The sequence below is a fragment of the Ochotona curzoniae genome, unplaced genomic scaffold, assembly GCF_017591425.1.
Source record: "Ochotona curzoniae isolate NIBS_2020 unplaced genomic scaffold, NIBS_Ocur_1.0 contig_2599, whole genome shotgun sequence".
NCBI lineage: Eukaryota > Metazoa > Chordata > Mammalia > Lagomorpha > Ochotonidae > Ochotona > Ochotona curzoniae.
This window is the reverse complement of record NW_024465520.1, coordinates 10569464-10594779: the sequence shown is the minus strand read 5'-3', so window position 1 is coordinate 10594779 and position 25316 is coordinate 10569464. Positions and strand designations below refer to the sequence as shown.

At 36.4% G+C, this 25316-nt stretch overlaps 1 protein-coding gene across 1 annotated transcript in view; it reads right to left on the bottom strand.

The window, feature by feature from the left end:
- MME (membrane metalloendopeptidase) overlaps window positions 1-25316 on the bottom strand; it is an 86233-nt gene that overhangs the window by 14780 nt on the left and 46137 nt on the right. Inside the window, exons 9-17 of the mRNA XM_040974834.1 lie at window positions 22149-22283; window positions 19671-19772; window positions 17521-17657; window positions 17318-17411; window positions 16115-16243; window positions 15293-15391; window positions 14236-14316; window positions 12976-13079; window positions 3218-3276 (exon numbers count right to left, since the gene is read on the bottom strand). Of these exons, the coding sequence (XP_040830768.1) occupies window positions 3218-3276; window positions 12976-13079; window positions 14236-14316; window positions 15293-15391; window positions 16115-16243; window positions 17318-17411; window positions 17521-17657; window positions 19671-19772; window positions 22149-22283 (940 nt within the window). The remainder of the gene's footprint in view (window positions 1-3217; window positions 3277-12975; window positions 13080-14235; window positions 14317-15292; window positions 15392-16114; window positions 16244-17317; window positions 17412-17520; window positions 17658-19670; window positions 19773-22148; window positions 22284-25316) is intronic.

Genomic DNA, 25316 nt, shown 5'->3' with positions numbered 1-25316 from the left:
GGTTGAAGATTTTTTATGTTCATGATTGTCAACAAGTTAATTAAAAAGTCATTAGTCCATGAAACAAAAGATTGTGCCTTTCTCTGAACTCCCCACTCTTACAACATTCTTTATTTTTTTAAGGCCACAAGTGTTCTGATTTCAGCATATTTCTTGTAAATTTCAAGTTATCAATTGCTTTTTTCTTGGAAAGTTGACATTATTTTATATTGAATTTAGTAGCAACATATTTGGAAACATTTACTTCTAGTTTTCGAGTCTCAAAATACAACTCTATGATTGACATACGTCATCACAAATTTTCACCATCTCAAGTATTCATAGATCCCATAAGTTGAATACACCATATAGTCTGAAAACTGATACAAATGTTTATAAGGTTTCTAGTGCAATATTTATGACAAAGAAGGATACAACATTAACTAAGGTGACATCTGGTTGCTAATTTTCCTAGGATGTTAGTTGAAGGTTAAGTGAGATGATTAAATCCTGCCTGGATAAAGCAGTCAAGTGTGGCTTTCCTAGCAGTATGACCGAAGGTCTCCAGGACTATGTACAGCAACTGTGTAAGAAAGAGGAACAACGAATTGGACACACATGGTGCCCTTCTTGCCCTAGAAAATGTTTATGTTCCCAGGAAGGTGGGGGATGTCACAAATTGAAAGGCAGTTGTCAAAATTCAATTCTGACAAAAGAAAAAAATAGCGGAGCTTTGAGTAAGGAGGCAGAAATTATTGACGTATGTAAATCCCTGAATGGCAATACAATGAGCTTTTTTTTTTTAAAGAAAATAGTATGAAATAACCAATCCTATGTTAAATGGTTAATGATCCATTTTGGAATATGTTAATATCTGTTGGGTGAGGGTTATTTATGAGGAACATGCTGTTATATTCAAACTCTTAAGTTTACAATGACTCTCATGCAAATCCTTTTAAGATAGTGTCTCGAAGGCTACATGTGTGCCTAGGGACGTGTGTGCCTACTCACGAACACAAATTCCCATCAACAGAGAAGATGAGGATTTGAACGTTCCATTATGTTCACTCATGACAATCTTCACTTTGAGGATTTAAATGGAATTGTCAAGGAGTAAAAGTGAACACTTCAAAGACTTCTCCTGCGTGACATTTTCCTCTTTCTTGAACTGCTATTATTAGCAGAAAAGCATATGAAAAATAGGTTAATAGGTTTTCTTACTTGATTCCATTAGATGAATTTATGTAGAGAATTTTTTTTAAAAGTCTTATACAATACACTATTCTTTATAGCAACTTTTTATTATTGCAAAGATAATCAGGCATCTTTTCACATATTAGGGCACCTCACTTTCTCATTTGTTGTGTCTTCTTTGGTTTGAGACTCTTCAATGAGAACAATCTCAGGTCTTTTTTGCTCAGGGAAAAGCTGAAGTGAATCAGTTTTGAGCCATCTTCAGAGTCTTAGATAACCAAAAGTTCAATGTGATAGCACAGCAGAAATGCCTGAATCTGCACTAGAGAAGCGCAGAGGGGTCAACACGCCAATTACCCTGCAGGGTATCTTACAGCTCTTAGGTCAGCACCAGGGCTCATAGGAGCCAGGATCTGCCACTCCAGCTCCTTGTCTGCCCAGGCTATATTCCTAGGTCTGCATTGGGATTACACTGTAAGTTAATGAGTTGAATAGAATTCAATGTGAAATGAACTAGATCTTACTGTATTAGAAATCCTATGAAAAAGAGGTCTTCACAGGGAAGATCTTTCAGAAATAAGGTGTGTTTTTAGGATTGAGTGCATGGGTTCTGAGGTGATCATTAAGCAGGTTGTGTCTGGCCTTAGGTAATTATTTCCTGTGTTGAAATGCATATTAGCTTAGACTCTGAGCTGATTCTAACTTCCGTGCACATGTTTTACTTACTAGCTATATGCTATATAGATTTATATGTAGACAACATTTTCTGGTTATATTGTGAATTAAATTTTCATGTCATGTATCAGAGTAAACCCAAAAAGGACTAAACTTTTATTCTGAAATTAGAAACCATTTCAGAGTAATATATAAGAAATTCAGACAATTTTTTAACCGAAGCAAAGAAGGACTGACCTAGTGCCTGGGCTCCTGAATCCACTGAGAGACCAGGATGAAGTTCCTGGCTCCTGGCTTGGGCTGACCCCACTCTGACTATTGTAACCATTTGGGGAATGAATCAGCTGATGAAAAATCTCTCTTTATCCTCCCTTCTCTTTTTATGACTACTTTTTAAATAAATAAATACATTTTTAAAAAAAATCTTTAAAAATAAGAAAAGGCAAAGTAAAATTTATAATAAAAGTAATGTTTTTAAGATGTGTTTTACTCAATGATCAATATCTTCCAATGTTTCATAGCTGCTAATGGAATTTGTAACTAAATTGAACAAAAGTGAGGCTCAAGAAGACTCAGACAAAAAACAGCAGTTTGCAATAATGCAAAGATTATCTTCCCACTTAATTCTGCACACTCTTAGAACTGAAGCTCTGGACTTAGTATACGTGGGGAAATTGGTGGAACTAGAGAAGTCTGCTCTATTTTAGAATACCTTTGACAGTAATCAGTAGAGAACCTTTCTATATAGTAAAATATTTTAGAAAGAAATGGGTTTATTCACATGACGAGAGAGAATTCCAAGACATCTAGGCTTAACCAGGAAGATAAACAAATTCCATCTTATTAGGTCATTTATTTTTTCATTAATTATTCATTCATAAATTAATTGTATGCATCTTTTTGTGAAATTTATTACAGTACAGGTGGATCAAAGCTGTTTAGTTTTCAGCTTTCTGACCTTGGAGGCTTCTGGAATGAAGATGACATTGACAAGACACATTTCTACCAGAGCCAAAACATAGAATTGTCAAGAGAACTGGTCTCTGTGAAAGTGGCTCTGGGAAACTTCAACCCCTTGAAGATGCTGATAATTATGTGTAAGAATCAGGACACATTGTAGATATTTGAGAACTTTTAGAAGTTCTTAGAAAACAAATCTTTTTAGTGACAAATTAAAATATTGTGAAACAAACTGCTTGATTTTATACTAGCTTATATTTTTCCATGAGAGTTAAAACAATACAGAAAGAACCATATTTTATAAATTAGTAGCTCAGCTTTAGCTAAGCTTTTTGGATGGTGTTGTAAATTTGTCACACACTATACCATATGGAGAAATATTAAAGGATTACTTAGAAATGCACCTTACCTATTTGATTTCTGCCTGGAGAATAAAATGCATTGACAATAGCTGTCTTAGTTACCCACCTACAGAAAACATAAGAACTCATTAGACATGATCTTATATTGTTTGATTCAATCAGTTTACCCCAACAGAAGCTTAGATGAATTTCAACTTTCTGTTTAAAAAGTGATCAACAAATTAGAATAATTTCTATAGCCTATAACCGGCTCTGCGACCTTATTTCCTTTGCATGCATTTTTGTGAAGGCACCTGAAAGTGAAAAGCCTATTAAAATCTATCTTCTTAGAAGAAGAAGAAACAAAATGGGTAAGGTAACATTGAACTGTATTTGGTTTAATATTCATTATTTAATGGAAACAACTGTGACCACGACAGAGAATACTGAAGGACGGGTTAAAGAACACACAGATTAAAATACATTTTAAAAGGTATTTCCTAGTTTATAGAGTGCTTTTTGGGAGCTAAGACTTCTCAGCAAGGATTGAGGGAGTGTGATTATTTTCACTAAGTACAAAATTTTTTAAAAAATACAACATTCTAGCAATTTGAGCAAAGATATAATTTTGCATCATGCTTAAATGTTCTCCAGATGGTTGACTGTATGACGTAGTTGAGGCCCTGCATAGAACCTGGAGATTGTATAAAATCCAGCACTAACTTCAGAGACTAATTGATTTGTTGATACCAGGACAATAAAAGGCAACATGTATTTTTATATTAGACTGACTGATATAATGGAAAAAGAGTAACTCTGGAGTCATCATTCGGGTTCTGAAGGCTGGAGTCTATGTTCATTGTCTTTCAGCTCAACTGTTCTAAAACCCTGATGTCAACGACCATGTGTTATCACTTATATACAAAACAGCATTATTCTTAACACACTATTCTACGTATGATGAAATATCCACTAAAGAACAACACTGCTTGATTTCAGAGAACCACATAAACATCAGCACACATGCAAACACTGAAGCCAATCATATATCATTACCTAGTGGTTTTATTATAGCCGCTGCACTTTCAGAGCAACTGTTAGTGTGACGTTATTATCCCATGCACAGAAGGACTTCACGGTAATCATTGCAAGAAATTAAACCAGCAGTGTTCTAGATCCTGCTCTGCCAAGTCCGCTACTCAAACCAGCATTCTAGTTAAAATGTCTGTAACTATTGCAGGATGTCAGACATGATCATTTAACTATGCATAAAACTATTCTGGTCTTTTAAAACTAGCTGGCAGAGGGCTACATATAACAATTGGCTGATAAATTCTGATAAAGTGCATGCATTTTATAATTGGGAGTTTACATGTAAAGAATTTGTGAAATTTAAAAAAATTAATACATTTTTTGCTTGATCATGGGCTGAATAATATATTTCTTCTTTAGTTTGTTATTGCTCGCATTTTAAACAGAGAAAAAATATTTTTAAATAAGACAGGGAGACTTATTTATCTGTACGCCCAAATTTTATCCTAGCTGAGTCACCAATATTTTGATATGTTTTTTTTTTACTGGTTGAAAATTACAACAATATAATGTTATTTATTTTAATTAAGCATCTGTTACTTCCCACATAATTTTTGGTGACTCACAAGAAAAACTTGCACGTGCACATCCAATCGATAAAAGGATAAAACCGAGAGATCAGACCCCACATAGAACACGTGACTGCACCTACCAAGTATCAGAGAAAACACAAGGGTACTTTATAAAATCTGTGGAGCACATGAACTTGGAAGAGTTTATGCTGCTACAATAAAATTCTTTTTCACAGCTCTAGTCCCATGACAATTAAATTGCTAAGAAACACCTGGATGTGGGTCCCATGTAAATAAAACACTGAAACATCTAAATAAAACCATTTACCCAAGATCAAATGAAAGCAAAATAAGTTTAAAAAAAAAAAAGTAACCAGGTTTCTGTGATCCAAAAGTGCTCTAGCAGCAAGTCGGATCCAGAGGGCTGGCACTAGGATGAAAGAATTAGACACACTGGAGATCAGTCGCTGCAACAGGTTGCTGCCTCTCCAGACAGGTTGGCAGTATTAACCAACTTGTCTGTGAACCAAGAAGAGTTCAAGGAAGTTCTACAATTGAGCTCCTGGGTTGGGATTTCCAGTGTATTTCCCCACATGTGGGTCATGCTTTCCGGTACCCTAGCAGGCCAAGACAGCCCTGGTGTTGTCAGGATCCCCTCCGGGTAACCAAATTCAGGGGGGCAGAACTGTTTTCCTTCACATCATTGAATTCCTTACTGTTGGTCATACAGAAACACCATCAACAATACACATACACATTTTAAGTCCTTCTGTATCAGCAGATAACTTCGAAATATAAGAATCTTTGCACCAGCAACATTACATATGGAAACTATCATTTTCTTCATTTTAAAGCTTAAATAACAGAAGAAATTGGATGTCCAGATGTCAGTTTCCTGTCTGAAATTATGTACAAGGGCAATTTAAAAGGCCAATAGAAATATGAATTTAAGAGTTTAATATTTTGGAGGAAAAATCTTTGAACACATTCTTGAAAAATAAAAAAAAAGTTTATGCCTGGATTTCAAAAATTTTGGCAACAAACTACATTATTTGCAATTTAATTTTCCAAGAACATTTTGAAATACTCCTAACTATGCTAAGTTAGCTACTATGACTTAGGATAGAATATGGCTTCAAGTTTGCTGAATTGAGGGTCAAAATGGAAAATGAGATTATTTGATACTAAAAAGTGGATGGGGGAAAAGAATGACCCTTATATATTTTGAAAAAAGTATTTCTCAAAAAAAGGTATTTTTCATCGGCACTCAACAATTTAACAAAAAAAAATTGGCAGAACATTTTATCTGTAAATAGTTTATAATGGCTAAAATATTATTAGGTAATAAAAATTAACATATTTAAGTTTTCAGGATTAAATGTTTCAATGATACGTTCTACATTGATTCTTTATGAGTAATTAGAGGAAATACTGGCAAATAGTATGGTCCATACTACCAAAAATCTGAATGCTCAAACAGAGAAGGTGCCCTTCCAAGCTGTTCTTAAATGAAGTTTTATAAAGAAGAGGGATGAAATACAGCAAACTGACGCTTCACACAGCAGATATCAAAAGCAGGATACAGATGGATGAAGTTTATATATCACCCATCTTGTAGTTATCGTTTTCGTATAAATAAATGTCACAGCTTTTGTTTTTAGGGCTTTAGTATATTATTCTTGGAGGGGTTTAAGATTGGATTTTGATTAATGTTTGTAACTTTACAGCAGGGAGAGTTTTACATATTAAAATGTCTGCAGTGAATTATACCCACAAGAAAACAGGTAACTATTTTTGACCTCAGAAAACTCAAATAAAGTTCAAAGGTTACTGGCTACATTTACAGAGTCTCTTTCCCCTGAGATCTCTTGTGTCCTCAGACCACCTTCGGGAATTATCCAGAAGCACAGGACACAGTGTCCCTGATGTTAGAACTGAAAATGCTGTGATTACATCATTACATCGTCAATTAGGCAGTGACAATAACGACATTATCAATATTTATGATCAATTACAAAATATCTCACTTTGCTAATGCAAAGGCTAAATTAACAGGAATCAAGAAAATATCTTCCTCAGTGCACAGGAATGGATGAAAAACTGTAGTTTTTCTGCTTTCAGTGAGATCTTCACAAATTCAAACGTCTCCTTTTGTTTGGATCCTGAATGTCAACAAAGAAATTACATGCAGAGAAAGGAATGGAATGGTGGTGCTTCTCGGTCCTGCAATACCGTACACCGTGGATGAGCTGAAGAGCAACAGAGGGCCAGAGCGTAACACAGGGAAGTAACAGACCTGAGAGACGATGCCAAAGTATTCTAATCTTGGTTTCTTTGATTTCTAGGGTCTGTGTTTGCATGAGTGTGAGACACTGGGTGAACAGTAAGAAGCTAAGAAGTAAAAACTTTATTTTTTAATTTAAGAGATGCAATTTTGTCAGAAAGGCTTACTTTTCTTCAAGATATTCAGCAGTAAGACAAAGAACAGCCACTATAAGCAACATGGCACTCAGCTGAACTAACATCGTGGGTGGGAAACATAACTGAAATACACTCGGGAGAGGGACCAGGTGTTTCTTCTCTATCTCTTATTACTCTGAAGAAGTCAAGTGGTGATGAAATGAAAGCACAAAGTTATCATTTTTATAGCAGGGAAGAAAAGCAGACATTAACAGCCTGATTCTGCAGCCTCTGGGAGAAAATAAACTCACTGGATTGTAAGAGCAGTTGGAGTAAAAGATCTTTTTCACCCACTCTTGTGTAATTTTAAAACTTGAAGGAATAAATCGTTAATGCCCTTTGCCCTCCAAGTTGCTGATGTTCTCAGTGTCCAGGGTCTCACAGCAGGTCCTCTGACATCAGTGGTGCAGTAACATCGCTTTTCTGTGTCTTCCTTGAAGACTTCAAGATGGAAAAATGAAGTCTCAATCATCACAGCGACCCTTTACCCTTGCTAATATTCTCCCATCAGGGCTTCAGATTCGTCCTCTCGTTAACTGTCAAACCATTCATGCAGTAAGAAGGACTCTGACAATTTGCTGGTGTAGAAACTGAGGCACAGTGTAGTTAATAAAGTTTCCATCCCATCACACGTGGATAAGCTCATTACCATTCCTAGCAGATGTTTCTTTCTGTGGGTCTCTCAAGAAATTAAATTCTCTCTTCATCATAGCTAATATATGTATATATGTACCAACCTTCTTTTAATGTCCTTTCAGTTAAGTGGATTTTTAGGAAACTTTGTGTGAGGGTTAAAGCAGGTATTTAAAGAAAAATTTTAAACCTCCTAAGATTTCAACCTTTGGATTATTCACTTTCCCTCCCTGCTTCCTTTCCTTCTCTGAAAACAAAACTAAACAAAACTCCTTCTTGGATGCTAATTAGAAAGCAGACATGTTTTTGTTGACAAAAGTAAATTTTGCTTACAGCTCAAAAACACATTGCTAAGACTTTGTTGGATTAATGGAGTATTAAGGCTGTCCGTTCACATTGAGGCCTGGTGCAATGGCTCAATTGGTTAATCTTCCCCTTTGGTCCCAAATGGGCCCTGATTCATGTCCTGGCTGCTCTACTTCCGATTCAGTTTCCAGCTTGCAACTTGAAAGCAGTATTAAAGGGATGGCCAATACCTTTGGGATCCTACACCGATATGGGAGACCTGGAAGAAGTTCCTGGCTCCTGCTTCCTTGATTTGGATAAGCTCAGCTCCAGTTATTGTGGACTTTTGGGGAGTAAACCAGAAGATAAAAGTCCTTTGTCTCTCCTTCTTTCTTTAAATCTGCCTTTCCAATAACAATAAATAAAACTTAAAAAAAAATGTAAGATCTTCGTCTTTTATAATGTATGCAGAGAATCAACATGACAGTTACTTACCCCTTATTTCTAGCTGTGAAATTTTTTTTGTTTGTTTTATTTGGGATTCTCCCCCAAACTCCCAGCCCCGACAGATTTTCCCCATGTTGCTACAATTGTATAGTCCTTCATAAGGAACCATAATTCCATCAGTCTCTTATTTAAGTGTGCCCCAACATTGCTGGTACAGACTGTGTCAGACAGTCTGGCATCCCATTGTCTGCACATTTTAAGCAGTTTCATTGGGAGTCCATCTTTTGTTTGGAAACAGGAACGCATGTTGCATTGAACCCCCACGTCTGGATATTATTTAATGTTTCTTACTGAGTAATATTTGCTAAGTCTACCAACCATCTTAAAAAAAAAAAAAATCCCTGCCTAAATTAGGGAAATGCCATTGGGTGTCTAGCTCCAGGATTCCATGCAAATCTCCGACCCTGCTCACGCCAGAGTATAGGAATGTTCTACCTGTGTGTACCGTCACATTGACTTATATACTTCCTACATGGCTGTTTTCCTTGTGATAACCAAATTGAATGCGGCAAGACTTAATTAGAAAGACTAGTTCTAGAAGCATTAGCAAGGTAGAAAATCAGAAGGGGCATTTCAGACAGGAGTGAGTTACTTCCTGACCTCCCAAGAGGTCATTTACTATGGAGAAGCCCAGGAGGAAAACATCCTGGCTGTTGACAGATGTTCACATGGAGGCACATTGAGGTTTTGTGCTGGAAAGAACCCTAGACAGATCATTATATAATCCAGAGTATATATAGTCCAGAGGAGCCTGCTCATCTTACAAATAAAGAAACCACATGACCTTTAAATGCCACAGGTAGTAACTGGCAGAGCTGTGACACTAAAAGAGTATTAGTGACTCATCGCCAAGGCAAAGTGAGGCTGTTACATTGCAAGGTGCCAGAATCCCTGCCCTGCGTGGTGGCGCTGGCCTTCAGGAAGAGCTCTGGCTGCTGGCTGCCAGCTGCAGGAATGTCACTGCTTTGTAGGGTTTGCCATCAGCCTCTCAGCTCCAGAGGGAAGAAACATCAGGAAAAAAAAAAAAAAGCAGACTTGGAGCTGACAAAAGGAATGAGCCAATCATTTTTTTTCTCCAGTGAAAATTCTATTCTCCTTAATATTAATTTAAATGCTGACATGTTTTTTTCTCATAAGATTTAAGTGCGATTTCTTAAAGAAATCATAAGGAAACTGCTGTGCTTGTATTTTATTATTTTTTTCCCCTTGAAATAACACCAACCGGTCTTGTCTTTGATGGACTGAATCTGGTAAAGTTGATGGTTGGCTCCTGAGAGACGATACCATCCTGATCTGCTTATCCTCCACTGTCTGAGACAAAGTGTTTTACACTCAGCTCCTCTTCAGTAAATGTTATCAAATTGGCTGCTGTCAACATCAGTGTGTGTTGGTGCTGACATTGAGCATAAAAAGAGACGAAGCAATGAAATCAATCTTGGTAGGGTAGGAACAATCCCTCCAGGGGCCGCACTGCTGATGGTATCACTGTCCATAACAGAAAATTTTGTCCTAACAACAGTGAAAGAGACCTATTGTATGTTATTCTTGTACAGTTTTTTCCCCCTTCGGAGATTTGTGATTGTTTTAGGGACTCTGAATGATCATGTGACTCAATGCCGACAAAGGAGCGTTAGAAAGATGGAGGAAGGGAATGTCGTGATGTGCTTAACTTTGTACCCACATATCTGATTAAAAAGTAAAACAAAAAACTTAGCTAAGAATAAAATGATTTTAGGTCAATTTCTAGGTGATCCTGCTAACAGATATTATATTCTCAGTTAAGCACTATTTCTAACCAATACTATGACATGTTTAACACCCTTCAAATATGGAACAAAATTCCTAAAAAACAATGTCTGGGATCATTTTAAAAGTATTCACTCAACACTCACAAATCGCATGGACCAGAGTGAGGATTTTGAATACATGAAAACCCAGTGCCCAGACCCATAACTACAGGATCTGCGTGAAAACACATCTCGAGGAGTTCATGTTAAAGAAATAAGTAGAGACAAAAGGATAGCAATTTTATTACAAATAAGCAGGCATAAAATAAGTAAGAAGCTCATATTGCTTTCTTGCAGCAAAATCAGAGGAACTTTAATTTTGTTGTATCCTATATCCTAGTCCGGATAATTTGATTCAGTTACTGTCAGGGAGTTTCTAATTATCTTAGAAAAGAAAAATAAGTTTCAAACCAAATGAACTGCACGATCTTGGGGAAAAGTCCTTAGAATTAAATGTGATATGAAAGCGCAATGAACATGAAGTCAGAGGCTCTCACTTTAAGTGTGGCACGTAAAGGGAATACTGAAATCTGTGGGACCAGACACACAACAGTTACTACAAAGCCTGAGGTGACGGAGCTGGCAAATCTGTATCTAAAAAAAGAATGTTCTCCAAGTGATTCTGACAGGCAGATGAAGGTTTTGAACCTTTGTATTCAACATACAGGAAGAAGTTGAGACAAGAAGAAAAGCTAGCACCGAATGTGGAAGACCTTAGAAGTCACATTGCACTTGGTGACTATCAATAGATTATGAAAGGATCCCCAAAGTCTTCCTGAAGTCTGCATGCCACTGACCAACCCTTCATCCAAACTTAACACACAATTTTGCTTTTTGCTTGTCTACCTTACAGAAAAGGATGAAAAGAAATGGAGTCATATAAGCGTCAAGGCAAAACTAGTAAGCAATATTTCAGCAATATTTTGTCTATAAGTTATGAAGAAATCTTCTGGTCTCCTGTGAGTATTAGGATATTTAAGCCATTTCAAAAAAAATTAGCTTTACAGTGTACTGTTATGAAATAATCCATGTATAGATTGTTAAAAGAATAAAACTATTCAGACTTACATGAATCTTCTTGGGTCATCACATCAGCAGGAATTTTTTAAAATAATTTTTTGTGGGTTTGTAGAGATCGGGTTTGGATAGCTTGATTATAAAACCTACCATATGTGTCAACTCTCCTTCCTTGCTTTCTAGATGGGAGATTAAACATTCTCTGACATGTGAAGCCCCGTTTTTAATACCAAACAACATTTGCCCCACTACAAACCTAGGAGTCAGCAAGAATCTGTGTGTGGGCACCTCTGTGTTGCAAGAGTTCAAAATGCTGAGGAAAGATTGAACCAAATTGGAATTCCCATTAGTAACTTTCCAGCTTGTCCGTAGTTTACTGAGAACAACAGTCTTGCCATCAAACAATCCCATTGTACTTTGTACCTTTCTTGGGAGAGTATTTCCCCTCCTGTGGTTGTTTATGACATTATGTCTAGTCTGCCTTCTGCTGCTTTAATCAAAGCTTATCTTTGACCCACCCAGTACCACTGCCACCTGGATGTAGTGTTCCAATCTGTTAGTTAAATAAACAATAAATGAAAGAATAAGTGAGTGAGTGAGTAAGTCACATGCTGCTTTGGCATTCTATTGCACTAGTCATCACACAGATCGAGTTAGCACATTTATTTTGCTTGCCCATTCATTCCTTCTGTTTTAACTGGAACCAGTCTTATGAGCTGTGTGCTGCATCTTGACCATCAAGAGGAATGCCGTTGTTCCCCACCCCCACCGCCCGCTCATGGCCCGCTCTAGGCTAACAGTGTTGGGAGAAAAGTGAACAAAGGTAGTTCTGGAGACTTGTGCACAAACACACACTGCTGATTCACACAGAACACATATCGGTCAAAGTGAGAAGCAAGCACTAGCCAAGTAGCTAACGTGAAGTGATGACGTCATTCACCTGAGAGTAGCTGAAGACGACCTGTGAGAGTCATTTCTGGAATTTCCTATCTGATTACCACAGGTTGAGCACAAATAATTCTAACATGAATCATTCTGAGACAGGAAGGTATTGGTTGGATGCCTAACTCAGAGAAAATGTTGGACTGGTAGTACAAGAAAATTTTGAGTACAGAATAAGACCTAAGAGAAGAAGCTGTGGGTCCCTGAAGTTACAGGGCTTTGGAGTACCTTGTCTATAAACCAGTTAGAGGAAACAGGCCACAAAATGAAAGAACAGAATCAAAAGAAATAAAGGGAGTCTGAGGAAATTTTAATCATTGGAAAAAAAAACTTTTGATTTTGTTAAATTCCAAGCCTGAGCTGCTAGTATAAAATAATTCCATGCTCTTAGACACTTTCAATAGAAAGAGAATGTTATAATTTATGCTATATATAGAACATTATTGCTATATATATAAACATATGTATATATACATGTATGTATACATAAAACACACTATTGTCATGTCAAGCTCTTTCTCTTAGTCTAGCAAGAAAAGGAGGTAAAAGCCCCCGTTGGAACAAGCATATTAGGGACTGGAATATACATACTCATCCTTGTCCACCTTTTCTCGGAGCTTCTTTAGTTGTTTGCTCTGGCCAACTTTCAAATTTTGAATTCGATTCTCAAAGTATTCATCTTCTTGGTAGTTCAACTGCATTGCACAAAAGAATTGGTGAAAAATATTAAATCCAATATTTTCACAGTTCTTTGTTAAAGAGCATGTGCCCACTTAATTATTTAATTTTCTTAAAGCCTATCAGTGCATAAAGTTAACCAAAGGCATTGAAGCACTAGTGGAACGAAACATTGAATGAGTATCACTGTGGAAATCTTCAGTCAGGCATAACTGAGGAGGATAACAGTCCATCCTTATTCGATGAGTGCCAAGCATTGATCTAAGTAAATGCACAGTATTCATTCAATCCTTCTAATAATCCCATTAACCAAATGCTGCTATCCCCAATTTTAATTTGGGGCATAGACAGTGACGTCATTTATCCAAGCTTGAATGGGTTGTGGAATTGGCATAGGAATATCAAGAGTCTAGGTTTTGAGTCTGTTCTTTGAATCTTTTCACTTCCGGAATGAGTCCCTAGGACTTGCAAGCTGAGGCCAACTCAGGCCAAAGAGAAAGTTAAATTTTTCTGTAAATGGAAAGAGAGGAGAGGCCATAAGGGTCTACAAATCCCAATGATAGGACAGTAATTAGCAGATCAGGAATCCTCGTCATTCTTGGATCGTCTTGTTGCCAGCAGGTGCACAGGCACTGAGATGGGCACAGGTGAGCAGCGGAACCATCCGCTGAGCCTGAACTCAGCACTGTAGGAACTCTAGCCAGCCCTCCTCTCCTTGTTAACCTTCCAGGGCAAAAGAAAGTGAACTTCTGGTTCCCAAACGCTACATTTTTTTGTTTTTTGTTTTGTTTTGTTTTTTAATAGAGGTGGCAAGGCCCAGTTTACGTAGCAGAAGAAAAATGAAAAATGGAAGGAAAGATTCCTTTGACTTTTTCACCTGTGTAAGTTGAGACCAGGAGTTTGGGGCCTGCCTGGTGCCCATTATCTTCCTGTCCACCCCCATGCTCTCTAAACAACTCTGGCTACTTCAATTAAAATGGAATAACAGAAGCCAAGTATAACTCAGGTTAATGAAACAAAGGCTAAAACATAGTTCTGGGTTCAGTGCTGAGGATTTTGTCCTTTGACCTATTGTTTTAGGCTACTTCATATGCTCTCCAGAATACCATGGCTGCATAGAATGGTGCAAGCCCCAGATGTCATTAGCCAACAATCTTTGGAACAGAAGCTTACCTCCAAGTATTCATTATTCAGTTTGTTATCATTGGAAATAATGTCATCAGGATAGCCAATTCTTTCCTTAATTGCCAAGGCCTAGGAAAATTATAATGCTGAATGTGAGAAATATTATGTAACTTTCAAATACAACCATCACTACTCAGTGTATCCACTAGTACTAATTGAAAACTTTGAGCTACACTATATGTCAAAATAATATTTAGCAATAACAGATCTTTGGCACAGCTCCTTCTTGGGATTACAACACACCCAAAAAAGGAAAATACAATTATAAGACAGGTTTGAACATCTGGAATTTAGTTTTTAATTGTCTTGTTCTTTCGGAGAAAAGCTTTCCCATGAAAACTGACAGTCATCATATCACAGGTATCAGACTTTTATGAAATTTTCCTGTGAGAGAAATTTTTGGGATCTTTTCAGACAAATATTCAGAGTTTCTGTTATAACAGGTTATAATTATCTTTCCAGACTATTCTCTTAGCTGATAACACAGATATGGGAGTAAAGAGTTAGTCCTAATACTCATTCTACTTGCTATTTCTCTTTTTTGTTTGCTCAGCGACATTTGACTTTAGATTTTGTCATTTCATGCTGTTCTTAAACAATCTAATTAATCTGAAATTGTTCATGAAATGAAACTTGCATCTCTGAGTTAGTAGGATTGACACTGAATGGATGTGGGTTTGTTCCAAGTCTATTGAATTAGTCTAAGATTTCCTCATGAAATTAGACTGCATATGTGTTACAAATGTCACTTAGACCAAGCCCATTTTCTCTACTAACTCATGACAAATCAGTCTCCATTCAATGACACTTTTATTTCCTGAACATGTTTGCCCCAAAACCTCTCACATTCTTTGCAGGGACACGATTTTACATAAATAAAATGATAAAATAAACATCTTTATCTGCAAAATTTGGGTGCAATACGTCTTGAAGGAGCTTGCATTTTTAAACATAATTCTCCATTATACTTTCCTTAAACATCTTTAAAATTAATATTTTGCTAAAAATGTGTATTTTTTAAAAAATTATCTTGCATCTTTCTTACCTTTTCTTCAGCTTTCTTCTTCGTTTCAGCATCCATCCAGGTGAGGTCATCTAATGTCTGAATGAAAACATCCCGGATTTGTGCAATCAAATCTTCAACCTCAAACAGGAAGAACGGAAGGCAGATCTAAGTAATGAATCCATTGTTTCTAACAGAATTTGTAAAAGAAGGAGCTATTTCTTCATTTATGCATAACATATTAACATTTGTAAATTCATAGCCAAACTATGAGCAAAACAAATGGGTCCAGGAATCATTATACCAATATTTCTGATTTCAAAGTTTATATAATACACACAATAAATTTAGAGTTCTTCAGAATGTAATTCTTTCCAACATCATACAAGTGCTAACTTGAAATATTAGATGCCTTCCCCATTAGCAGGTTAATTAAGCATAATACAGCATTTCAATAGATTCTTTCACCATATTGCCTGAGTTCCATTGTCATCATTTCATCGAAAATGAAAAGTGGAGAGCATTTCTTGCACTTCAAATCAACCCTATTTACTCCTAGATTTTTAAGAAAATGCAAATTCTTGATTGAGTTTGAGAACAGGACAGTTTCTACATGACTCTATAATGGAGCAGTCTGAATACAGTGCTCCTGGAAAAGGCACCCTTGATTTTAGACTAAACAAAATTAGAAGCAAAAAAAAAAAAAAAATAGATGCTCAGAGGAGGCAGAGTGAGATTTATTGGAAAACAAAGACATAGTATGATTCAGAGATTGTAACTACATTATAGACAATTATAATTGCCCATCAATGCAAATTGAAAATGTACTGCAAATCTGATAAGGTTTTATGCTGAAGTCATTACCACATGTTTACTGTCTCCAGCAAATGCTGCTTCCACATAAAGCCTTCCCACAGCATTTTGCATATTCCCATTGACATAGTTCACACAATTTCTCCAAGTTGCAGATTCTGATGTAGTGCCATCAAGGGCCTATGAAACAGAAAAGGGAAATGGCATTTGAAAAAAGTAGAGGGTAGGAAAATGACAAGAGCACCAATTTCACATGACTATTCTTTATGTCCCCATTAAGTTTTTGCAATACTCATGTCTGTTCACAATGCAGGTATCCCTGACCCGTTTGTAAAATACAATCCTATTGGATTATTTGCTTAAATGATATGAAAATAAGCCATATTTTCAGAGGCATACACTTGTAGAACCTTCATTTATTACAAGTTAATATCCTTCTAGAATGCTTTGGAAAAGAAAAACACAACACTGTACTGCATGATCGTAAATGTGAAGCAATGTTCAATAAATGTAACAGGGGAGTAATCTGGCATACAAGAAAACACATTCCTGCTTTTAATGTGTTAGGTGAACTTCAGGCCTTTTAGAAGAGCTATGTGCCTGCAGATTTATTATCCACAACCCAAGTAAGGGAAATTAGCATAAAACAATTCTTTCATTCCTGGATTTTAAAAGATGTCTGCATTTTCACTGTTAAAGTAAAAATTGGAGATTTCAACCAATCAAGGGTAATTTTCTGCTAGAATCTCTTCTTTCTCGAGCCTTCTGCCTATTCCCTTCACAAGAGAACTAAAACAATCATTATATGATGTAGTGATGTAGTCAGATTACAAAGTTCTCTCCAGGATTATATATACTCTTGCTGTCCACATCAATGTAGCCCATCAGTGTGTATGTCCAGTGTGCTACGAGCACCTGAAAACCAAGTTCATTGACACAGATACCCTTGAATTCACTTTTAACACAATAACAAAAAAAAATCAAGGCTATATTCTTTCATGAACCACTAATAAGAGATAGCATTTTAGAGAGCCAAGCAATCCTGTTGCCACTGTAGACCACCAATGACTGACAAAGCCCACGAAGACTGATGTCTCTCTTGGGTAATAGCTCCTGTCTAGGTGCACAGGAAGCAGCATTTGGCATTTTGCCTATTGGCAAAGATCACCACTTTCTAGCAGTGTACAGGGAAAGCCTTCATAACCATGTATCTCTTTATGATTTAAGTCTTAAGAAAAGAGATTTTTTCTTCACCTTGCGGAAAGCATTTCCGGACTCCTTGTAGGTTCGGCTGAGGCTGCTTACAATATCCATTATGAATCGCCAGGACATTAAATTTTGAAGATCTCTGTATAAAAAAAACCACCACCCAGCAACAGAAAAGATGAGGCTGTAAAGCTTCTAAAGTGCAAAATGAATTGTAAACTTTGAGGACATGGGCAGTCTGACAGACCTACCTGGGAGAATATTTGGTAAGAATGGGCTTAAGTTTGGTTAAATATTCTGGCGCATTAACAATCACATCTTCCTCGTTTGGAATATTAATATTCACAGTTGACATAATTTCATTTGTGAAATTTGACCAGCTGAATGGCTGGAAAAAAGCAGGCATATAATATTCAGTAATTATGGATCTCTCTTCTAGGTTTCAAAATTCAGTTATGTTTAGAGGTCAGATACTAAGGGGAGTTTACTAAATAAGTACGTAAATGCCATAATGACCAGCCCTGTTGTAGTTAAGGATTTCCACTCAACTGTTGCAATAAGTATTTAGCTAAAATTTAGTTCTGCAACATGGTTAATTAGGTAGCAGAATTAAAGCAACTATTTGAGAGCAAAAGCAAAACTTTCAAACTTAGAGTATACACAATAAGAAATTAGTTTCTGTCATCATTTTGGTACAACTAACATTAAAAAAGAGAGAGAGAGAAACTTAGTTTTAAAAATACAGGATCTTGGGTAGCTGCTGGATACAGTGCCTAAGGTACTTTTAGGGTTGCCCACACGTCACATCAGAGTGCCTGGGTTTGAGGCTTGTTCTTGCATCCAATTCCAGCATCATGCTGATGAACACTCTTGGCAGCAGAGGTGGCATAAGGAAGGGGGTTAGTGCCACCTGCACAGGAGATCAAGATCATGGCTGCTGACTTGAAATTGGTCACTCAAATGTAGGCGTTTGGAGGCTAAATCAGTGGATGGGGGGAGAGCTATATCTTTTTGCTTATTAACTAAACACAATAAATAATAAAATAGTGAAACTGAAAATTTCTTGTGTCAAAATGCAAATATTAATATTTTAAAAGGAGGTATTAAGCAGTAAGTAATAGAAACAATAATACATGCCTGTGAACCATGTATTCTATGTGAAAATTTACATCCCAGGGACAGTGATGCTATGAAGCCAACAAATACATTTTAAATGATGAATGTCGGATATACAAAGCAACATTTTAAAAAAAGTTTAGTTGAAAGGCAGAGGGACAGAGATACAGACAGAGATCTTCCATCCATCCATCCATTTTCCCTATGCCTGCAACAGTAACACTGGATTAAGCTGAACCCTGGCTGCTGGAACTCATCCCAGGTCTCTGACATAGGTATTGGGGCAGCCAGCCACTTGAACCACCTCCCAGGGTCCAATCAGTAAGAAGCTGAAATTACAAGTGAAGCTGCAACATGAACTTCATCACTCGGATGTGGGATGCAAGTGCTGCAAGTGGCATCTAAACTGCTATGTCAAAAGCCTGACCCTGGCATGCAGTGTTCATACCTCAGGAACTGCATGGGAAGTTGCCAAAAGATGGAATACCGTGTGTCACTGTTTAAGTAGAAACTGAAACTGTTTAAGAGAATCAGTATCAGAGTCTAATATGTGTATCTAAACACTAAGCACTCGTTACTAAGTGTGAAGCTGACAGACTCATCTTGATTCTTCATGGTGGTTTGGCTAATTTTTCCCAAAACATGTCAATAAAACATCAAATATATTAAAATGTTCTATGTATGGAATAACTGGAATTAATGGTAAAGAGAATTTTATTACTGATTGTGGTATTTGGCGGAGTTACCTATGGATATTGCTTGATTTCTCACCCATGTATATGAAAGCAAATGCATAAGCCCCATGACGCTTATTAGAAGCTATTAAAGAGGGAAAAAAAAAAAGTAAATTGCTTTTAAAAACGGATACTGGGCCACAGATTTTCCTTCTTCTCTGTGGTATGTCTCTATTATTGTTCTGAATACCTCTGCATCTGGCGTTGATGAGAAACTAAAAATTTTATGAGAAAATCAGTGTTTTTAGAAGTTTTAATATTTTTATGCATGCTTCTCCATGATAGTCCCTAATGTTATTTCATAGCTGCCTTGAAAATTATTGGATGTTAAAAATATAATCTGAACTTTATGCACACACACAAACATGCACACACAGATAAATTATACCCGTGGTAAGATTTCAAGTGCTGCTTTATAGATGTTGTCACTGAAACGGTTAGTATCTAATTCATTTTGGAGCTTACTTATTTCAATAAGTAAATTCAAAAATATGAAAGAAAAAAGTATTTCAACATTTCATTTGTAGAAATTGGCACATGAGCACACATACCTTCCCGTCGATCTCTAATGTAAAGTTGTTTTGGATTTCGGCCAATGTCATTTTGTTATAGCGAAGCATAGGGTCATGTCTATCTTCAGATTTAGTTGTAGCCTATGGATTTAATTTTTTATTAGTATTTTAGAACTAAGACTTCGTCAGAAAATGATAGCTACAGCATAGGGAAAAGGTGGCATAGGACCAATAAAACACAATTAAATGTGAGTGCTACTCATTACTTTGCAATTCATTATTTGTTTTAATTTAATTTTTAAATATTTTTGTGGTTCTTGATATGGTTCCATACGCATAGAGAACCCCCTCTCAAACCCTCCACCCCATTACGATAGTGTGGTTCTTATAGTCCTTAATAATCACGAGTTCAACATTTTGCTATTTAACTGTGTCATGGCATTATAGTTATAGAAAATAGCAGGAAGTGTAGCATTCTATTGTCAAGACATGTTTAAGTTTCATTGAGAGTCCTCTTTTTATTCTGGAGTAGAGATGCACACTGCGACATATCTTCAGTTTCGGTGTGCTGGTGTCCATCCTTCGGGCCATCGATGAGACTATATGGACACACACGTTTATCTACATATCTATTTAACTTGCATAAAGGTTGTCTTATAGACAGAACATATGATATTTGTCCTTTTGGTATTGCTTATTTCATTGAGCATAATGGCCTCTAGTTGGTGATATCTGAAGCAAAAAAAAAAATCTAAGAGATTTTTAGTAAATTCATTAGTAACTACTGAGGTTTGGTTGGGACTCAAGTCTGAAATTCTTAAGAAAAAAATCTCTGTATTTTAATCACCGCTGACACACATAAGCAGTCATTTTGGCTATGGTTAGTGACCAGCTCAGATATGCCTGTAGCTGCTTCATATTTTAATCACCTTATATAATATTCTTCATCTGATCCCTCATCGTCACTCATCATGTCTCCCACCCTCACCACTACTACTCACTGTCCTAGTTAAAAGCAGTCAAAAACTAAATAAATAAAAGTGCAACCATTTCTACAAACATTCATGACAAGCCATGCAAAACATTCCTCGTGCAAAACAGAGTTGAGCTGCAAGTTATCCAGGAAGAATAAAACATTATCGGCTTTTGTGACTGTCCTGGTTGCCTAACCAGCCTCTTCACGCTTTGTACTCAACACCAACTATTTTTATTTTTTCTTTACCAAATCTAAAAAAGGAAATAAAATTGAAATAGCAACTCTTCTACTAGTGATTTGAATGAGTAAAAGCAACTTTAAGTGAGAAGAGACAAAAGGCACATCTTTAAAATAAAGATGATTTCTCAGTAGCAGTGTTGTCAAGTTTCCCTTGAGGACATTTGTTTATTAATTCACTGAAAAATGATTTACTGAATGTCTTTAGAAATGGTTCCATACTTGATGCCGTCAAGACAGATACAGTTGATGCCAAGATGACTAAGAATCTATGACAACCTCAGGGTCAATTGACACGAGTGAAAATATTATTATTGCCACTGTTATTTCTGAGGGCTGAGACTTGTCAAAGGGAGACATGACATGGAAAGCCAGAGTGACAGACACTAACGGCAAGAAGCTGGTATCCTGCAACAATTCTGCTTCCAACAAAGAATCTATCAAACTGTCACTCATCGAGTGGCAGCTCCAAGGACAGTCTGGTTCTGATTGGAGAGTTGGGGCTTAGGAAAGCTGTAATTGCCCATTAAGAGGTTCATGCTTCGAGATTCTCACATGTCCAAAAGCAGTGGTGAGTGGACATCCAGCTAAGGCGCAGGTTGTGGATTGCAGTGTCAAAAAGAACTCTGTGGATCTTAGACTAAATCTGACCATGGGTTCAATTAGTAACACAAATGCTGTCTGGACTAAGAGTTCACTAGATTGGGCCCCGATCTAGAGAGGGCCCCATCAGAGAGAGGCCAATTAGCGAAAAAGGTGCCAGCTCAGTACCCAAGAGTTCAACTAGAGCAACAGAAAATTCAGGGTCAGATTTTGTTGTTAAGTTTCCCTGTTTGATCTCTCTTGGTTCTGCAGCCTGACAGTTTCAAACCAGTGATATCACATTGCCATGTGACACAGAAGCTAATGCTGATTAGCGAAGGAGTGGATGTAGTCTCTAGGACTATAAGTAACAAAATAAAATACAGAAAATTGAGTATGTCAAAACTAAAGCCTCTTTGCAAATACTTTGAGTCTCAAGGGCATCCTGGTAAGATTTTGATGCAATCAATTTATTTTTGATAAGTGATTGACTATATTAGTTTAACATTCTTCAGGCTCAGCGTACCTCTTGGCTTTCAGAAACCCACTCTGTAATATTCTCCATTTCAAAGGCCCTCTTGAGCTCCATGATTCATGACTGAGCTATGCATTTTTATCACCTGGTGAAGCAGTTGTACTTTTTACTCTTAAAATATGATAGCGAAGGGGAAGGATGAAAAAACTGCTAGAGTTATTCAGTACATCACAAAAAAGTATCTTACATTCGCTATTTCTTTTTCCAATTCCATGACTTTATTCATTTCCAAAGAAATCTGGTTTTCATCAACAGGCAATCCTTCTTCCTGACGAATCAATTTTGCCACAGCAATCATAAAATCCACATACGTTGTACAAGCCTGCAAATAAATAACAGTAAGCTGTTGTGAAACCTTCTAAATATTCATTATGGTACTTTAATTTTAGATTTATTTTCCGTTGAGTATTAATTGTCAGTAACAGATAAAAGAGAAGCATTATCAGAATCCTTTCCTATAAACTAGAAGAAATGACTGCACAGATTCTAGGCTCAATGTTTCTTTGATTCAGAGATTAAAGTAAAGCATCAAAGTCTTACTTGAAATATAATTAGTAATTTATAAACACTTGGTTTTGGAGATTTTGACGTTTTCAATTTTCTATCAAGTTATTTTGTCCTAATAAGAATATAATTGTAAAACATTTGGTAAGCAATACCATAAAATTCTTTTTTCTTTAAGTAGTAATACATTTCTTAATAAAAATCCATTTTTCTGGTGTTTTATATATATATAAAACATATATTCATATATATATTCATGATATATTCATATATATCGTAACTATCTTTTTAATTTTTCAAGAAAAGATGGCCACAGACACAAAAACGATTAAGTTATCTTATAGCTGCCTTTCCCAATCAAGCAATATTTTTATTATGAAACTGAATTTGCAGGGGCTGTATACCACATTGCTGGGCATATCAATAAAGAAATACACTAGCATATGTTTTTGTGATATTTCACTATAAGACACCACAGATCTAGATTTTAGCTCTCTTATGATAACTCCGAATCTCTGTGTTTCATCTTCGCACGTTCCAATTTGCAAAACTCTCACCAAATTATCCCTTAATGCAGAACATGCCGCTGTGAAATAGCCTAGTTAGCATGCAAGGTACGAAGTGTGTGGTAATGCACTTAAGGTCTTCATGGCTACTAGAGTGTCTTCTGTCCCTACTAACTGATTATAAGTGAAACAGACACCCTTATATTCCTGTGAGGGCCAAATCACATCTGCATTTATAAGAGCACATTGTCAAACCTAAAAGAAACAGAGAAATGAGAAAAAAATCAGCCAATGAAAACCTAAGCATAATGTAAAATTATCAATGAAAAAGTCCAAAGTTTGCACATTGGTGCTCTGTGATCTTTATTCGATGTGAACAGTTCCCAGAAAGAGAAGCTTTACTTGCTTATTTGTTCATTTATTTATTTATCATAGATATCTTGTGAATCTGGAACTATGTGGAATCTTTAGCTATGGCCATGGATCTGCTACTTAATAGAGCAAACTATTTTTCAGCTGTGAAACTTCATTAAAAAATAATTGGCAAGATCACAGAACTGAAAATATGACTTACAAAATTCTTTTTTTTTTTCTTATTAAAAGGCATCAGGATTCTTAGCTCACTTTGAAGTTAACAAATATATTTGAGTTCAGCCCTCGAGAGACTGACTATTCCAAAGCCCATGGCTTCAGTGTTAGGAATTAACTGCATCTCAAAGTAATAAATTCATCTGCCTTCAGCAGGGGATTACTGTTGAGTGTGAAAGCAATGGAAATCTGTTGAGGTTTTTCTTTAGGACGCAGGACTTTTTGTTGTTGCTGTTGTTAATGAGGTGAAAAAATAATTAGAAAAATCCTCTTGTGCACTTTGTTGACTTTGCAAACTGGTTCTCCTTCAGAATCTTTAGCCTTCTACATTTATTTGAGTATCATGGATTTTTGGTATAAGGGAAAGAACTTTGGACCATGCTTCCACATTGCTCAACTAGTATAGTTCTTTAGGAAACCAGCAGCATATGGGATCACTGGCTTCTAAGATGGGAATATTTAACATAGCTCCAAGGAATACCCCACTCCCTTCAGTGAGCTTCATCACCTGGGAGCTACTCCATTTTACAGACTAAAATCTGTGTCCTAGTATGTTCCCTATTTTCTCTGGCTCTCAACTTTGTGTGACATTTAGAATATTTAGTAAGCTAACTACTGCTGTCAAATCCCTTTTCCATGATAAAATTCTACCTGAAGGTTTTAATTTCTCTTGTGTTATTTCTAAATATGTAAATACTAAATGATTAAAGTTGCCATGATTTGGAGAGAAAGTAATGAACAAAATAGTACCTTGACCAGGATTGAATTTGAATTGAAATTTAATGTTTCTTTATAGGACTGAAAGAACAATTAGCCATTAGGACACAGACCAGAATCAGCTGACATTTTTGACAACTATAAATCAGCTTCTCTAAAGCCTTCCAATAATAATAATTGATTTTTATACTGTTGAATAAAATGCATAGAACAAATTTTTTTTGAGCTTCAAAATAGCATAGTATTTTTTGAGTTAACATTTGGTAATATCAACATCATGGATTCTGACTCTGATTAGACCTTTCTTCAATTTTCAGGATGATACAATGATATCTACAAATTGACTCTTCAGAAACAGAAAAAAGTTGGTGTTTGCTGGATTTGGCAAGAAGAAAGCGGTAACACCATTTGACTACAGTTCGTCAAACTTGAGTGTTGTTGCCAGTTAATGAAAACAAGACTCGAGGAGGGACAGGCTCAGCTTCCTCTTCAGACTGACACCTGTCTGGGTAGGTCCCTGACCCATCCACAGACGCAAGGTTTTACTCGTTTATCTGCTCATTTCTTTACTGTTCATCTCATCCTATGACAACGAGAGTTCCAAGAGAACAAGAGCATCTTTGGAATTTCTACAGCTTAGAAAAGAATACATAACATACAGACTAACTGAACATCAGATGTATGAAAAAAAAAAAACTAGGGTTAAATTTGAAAGGATGTCATTCCAATCACTCTAATTTCCATAGAACTTCTATTCTCAGCTCAAGTCCTGCGCAATTTCTCTCAATCTGTATTTTGGAGACATGAGAAAAGTTCTCCCTATGTTTAATCTCACACTCCACATACACCTAAACTAAAGGACTGTAAAATCCCAACATATTCTTTCCCAGGTGGGTATAACCTGGAAGATTTTTCAGTTTGAATATTCTGTAATCTATATACATAGATCCTTTTCCCCCCCTGCTTTCAGTGCAACGTGTCCCTGTTCACAACCCAAACCCTTTGTCACCACCCCTGAATTTTTTATGATGTCCCAGATT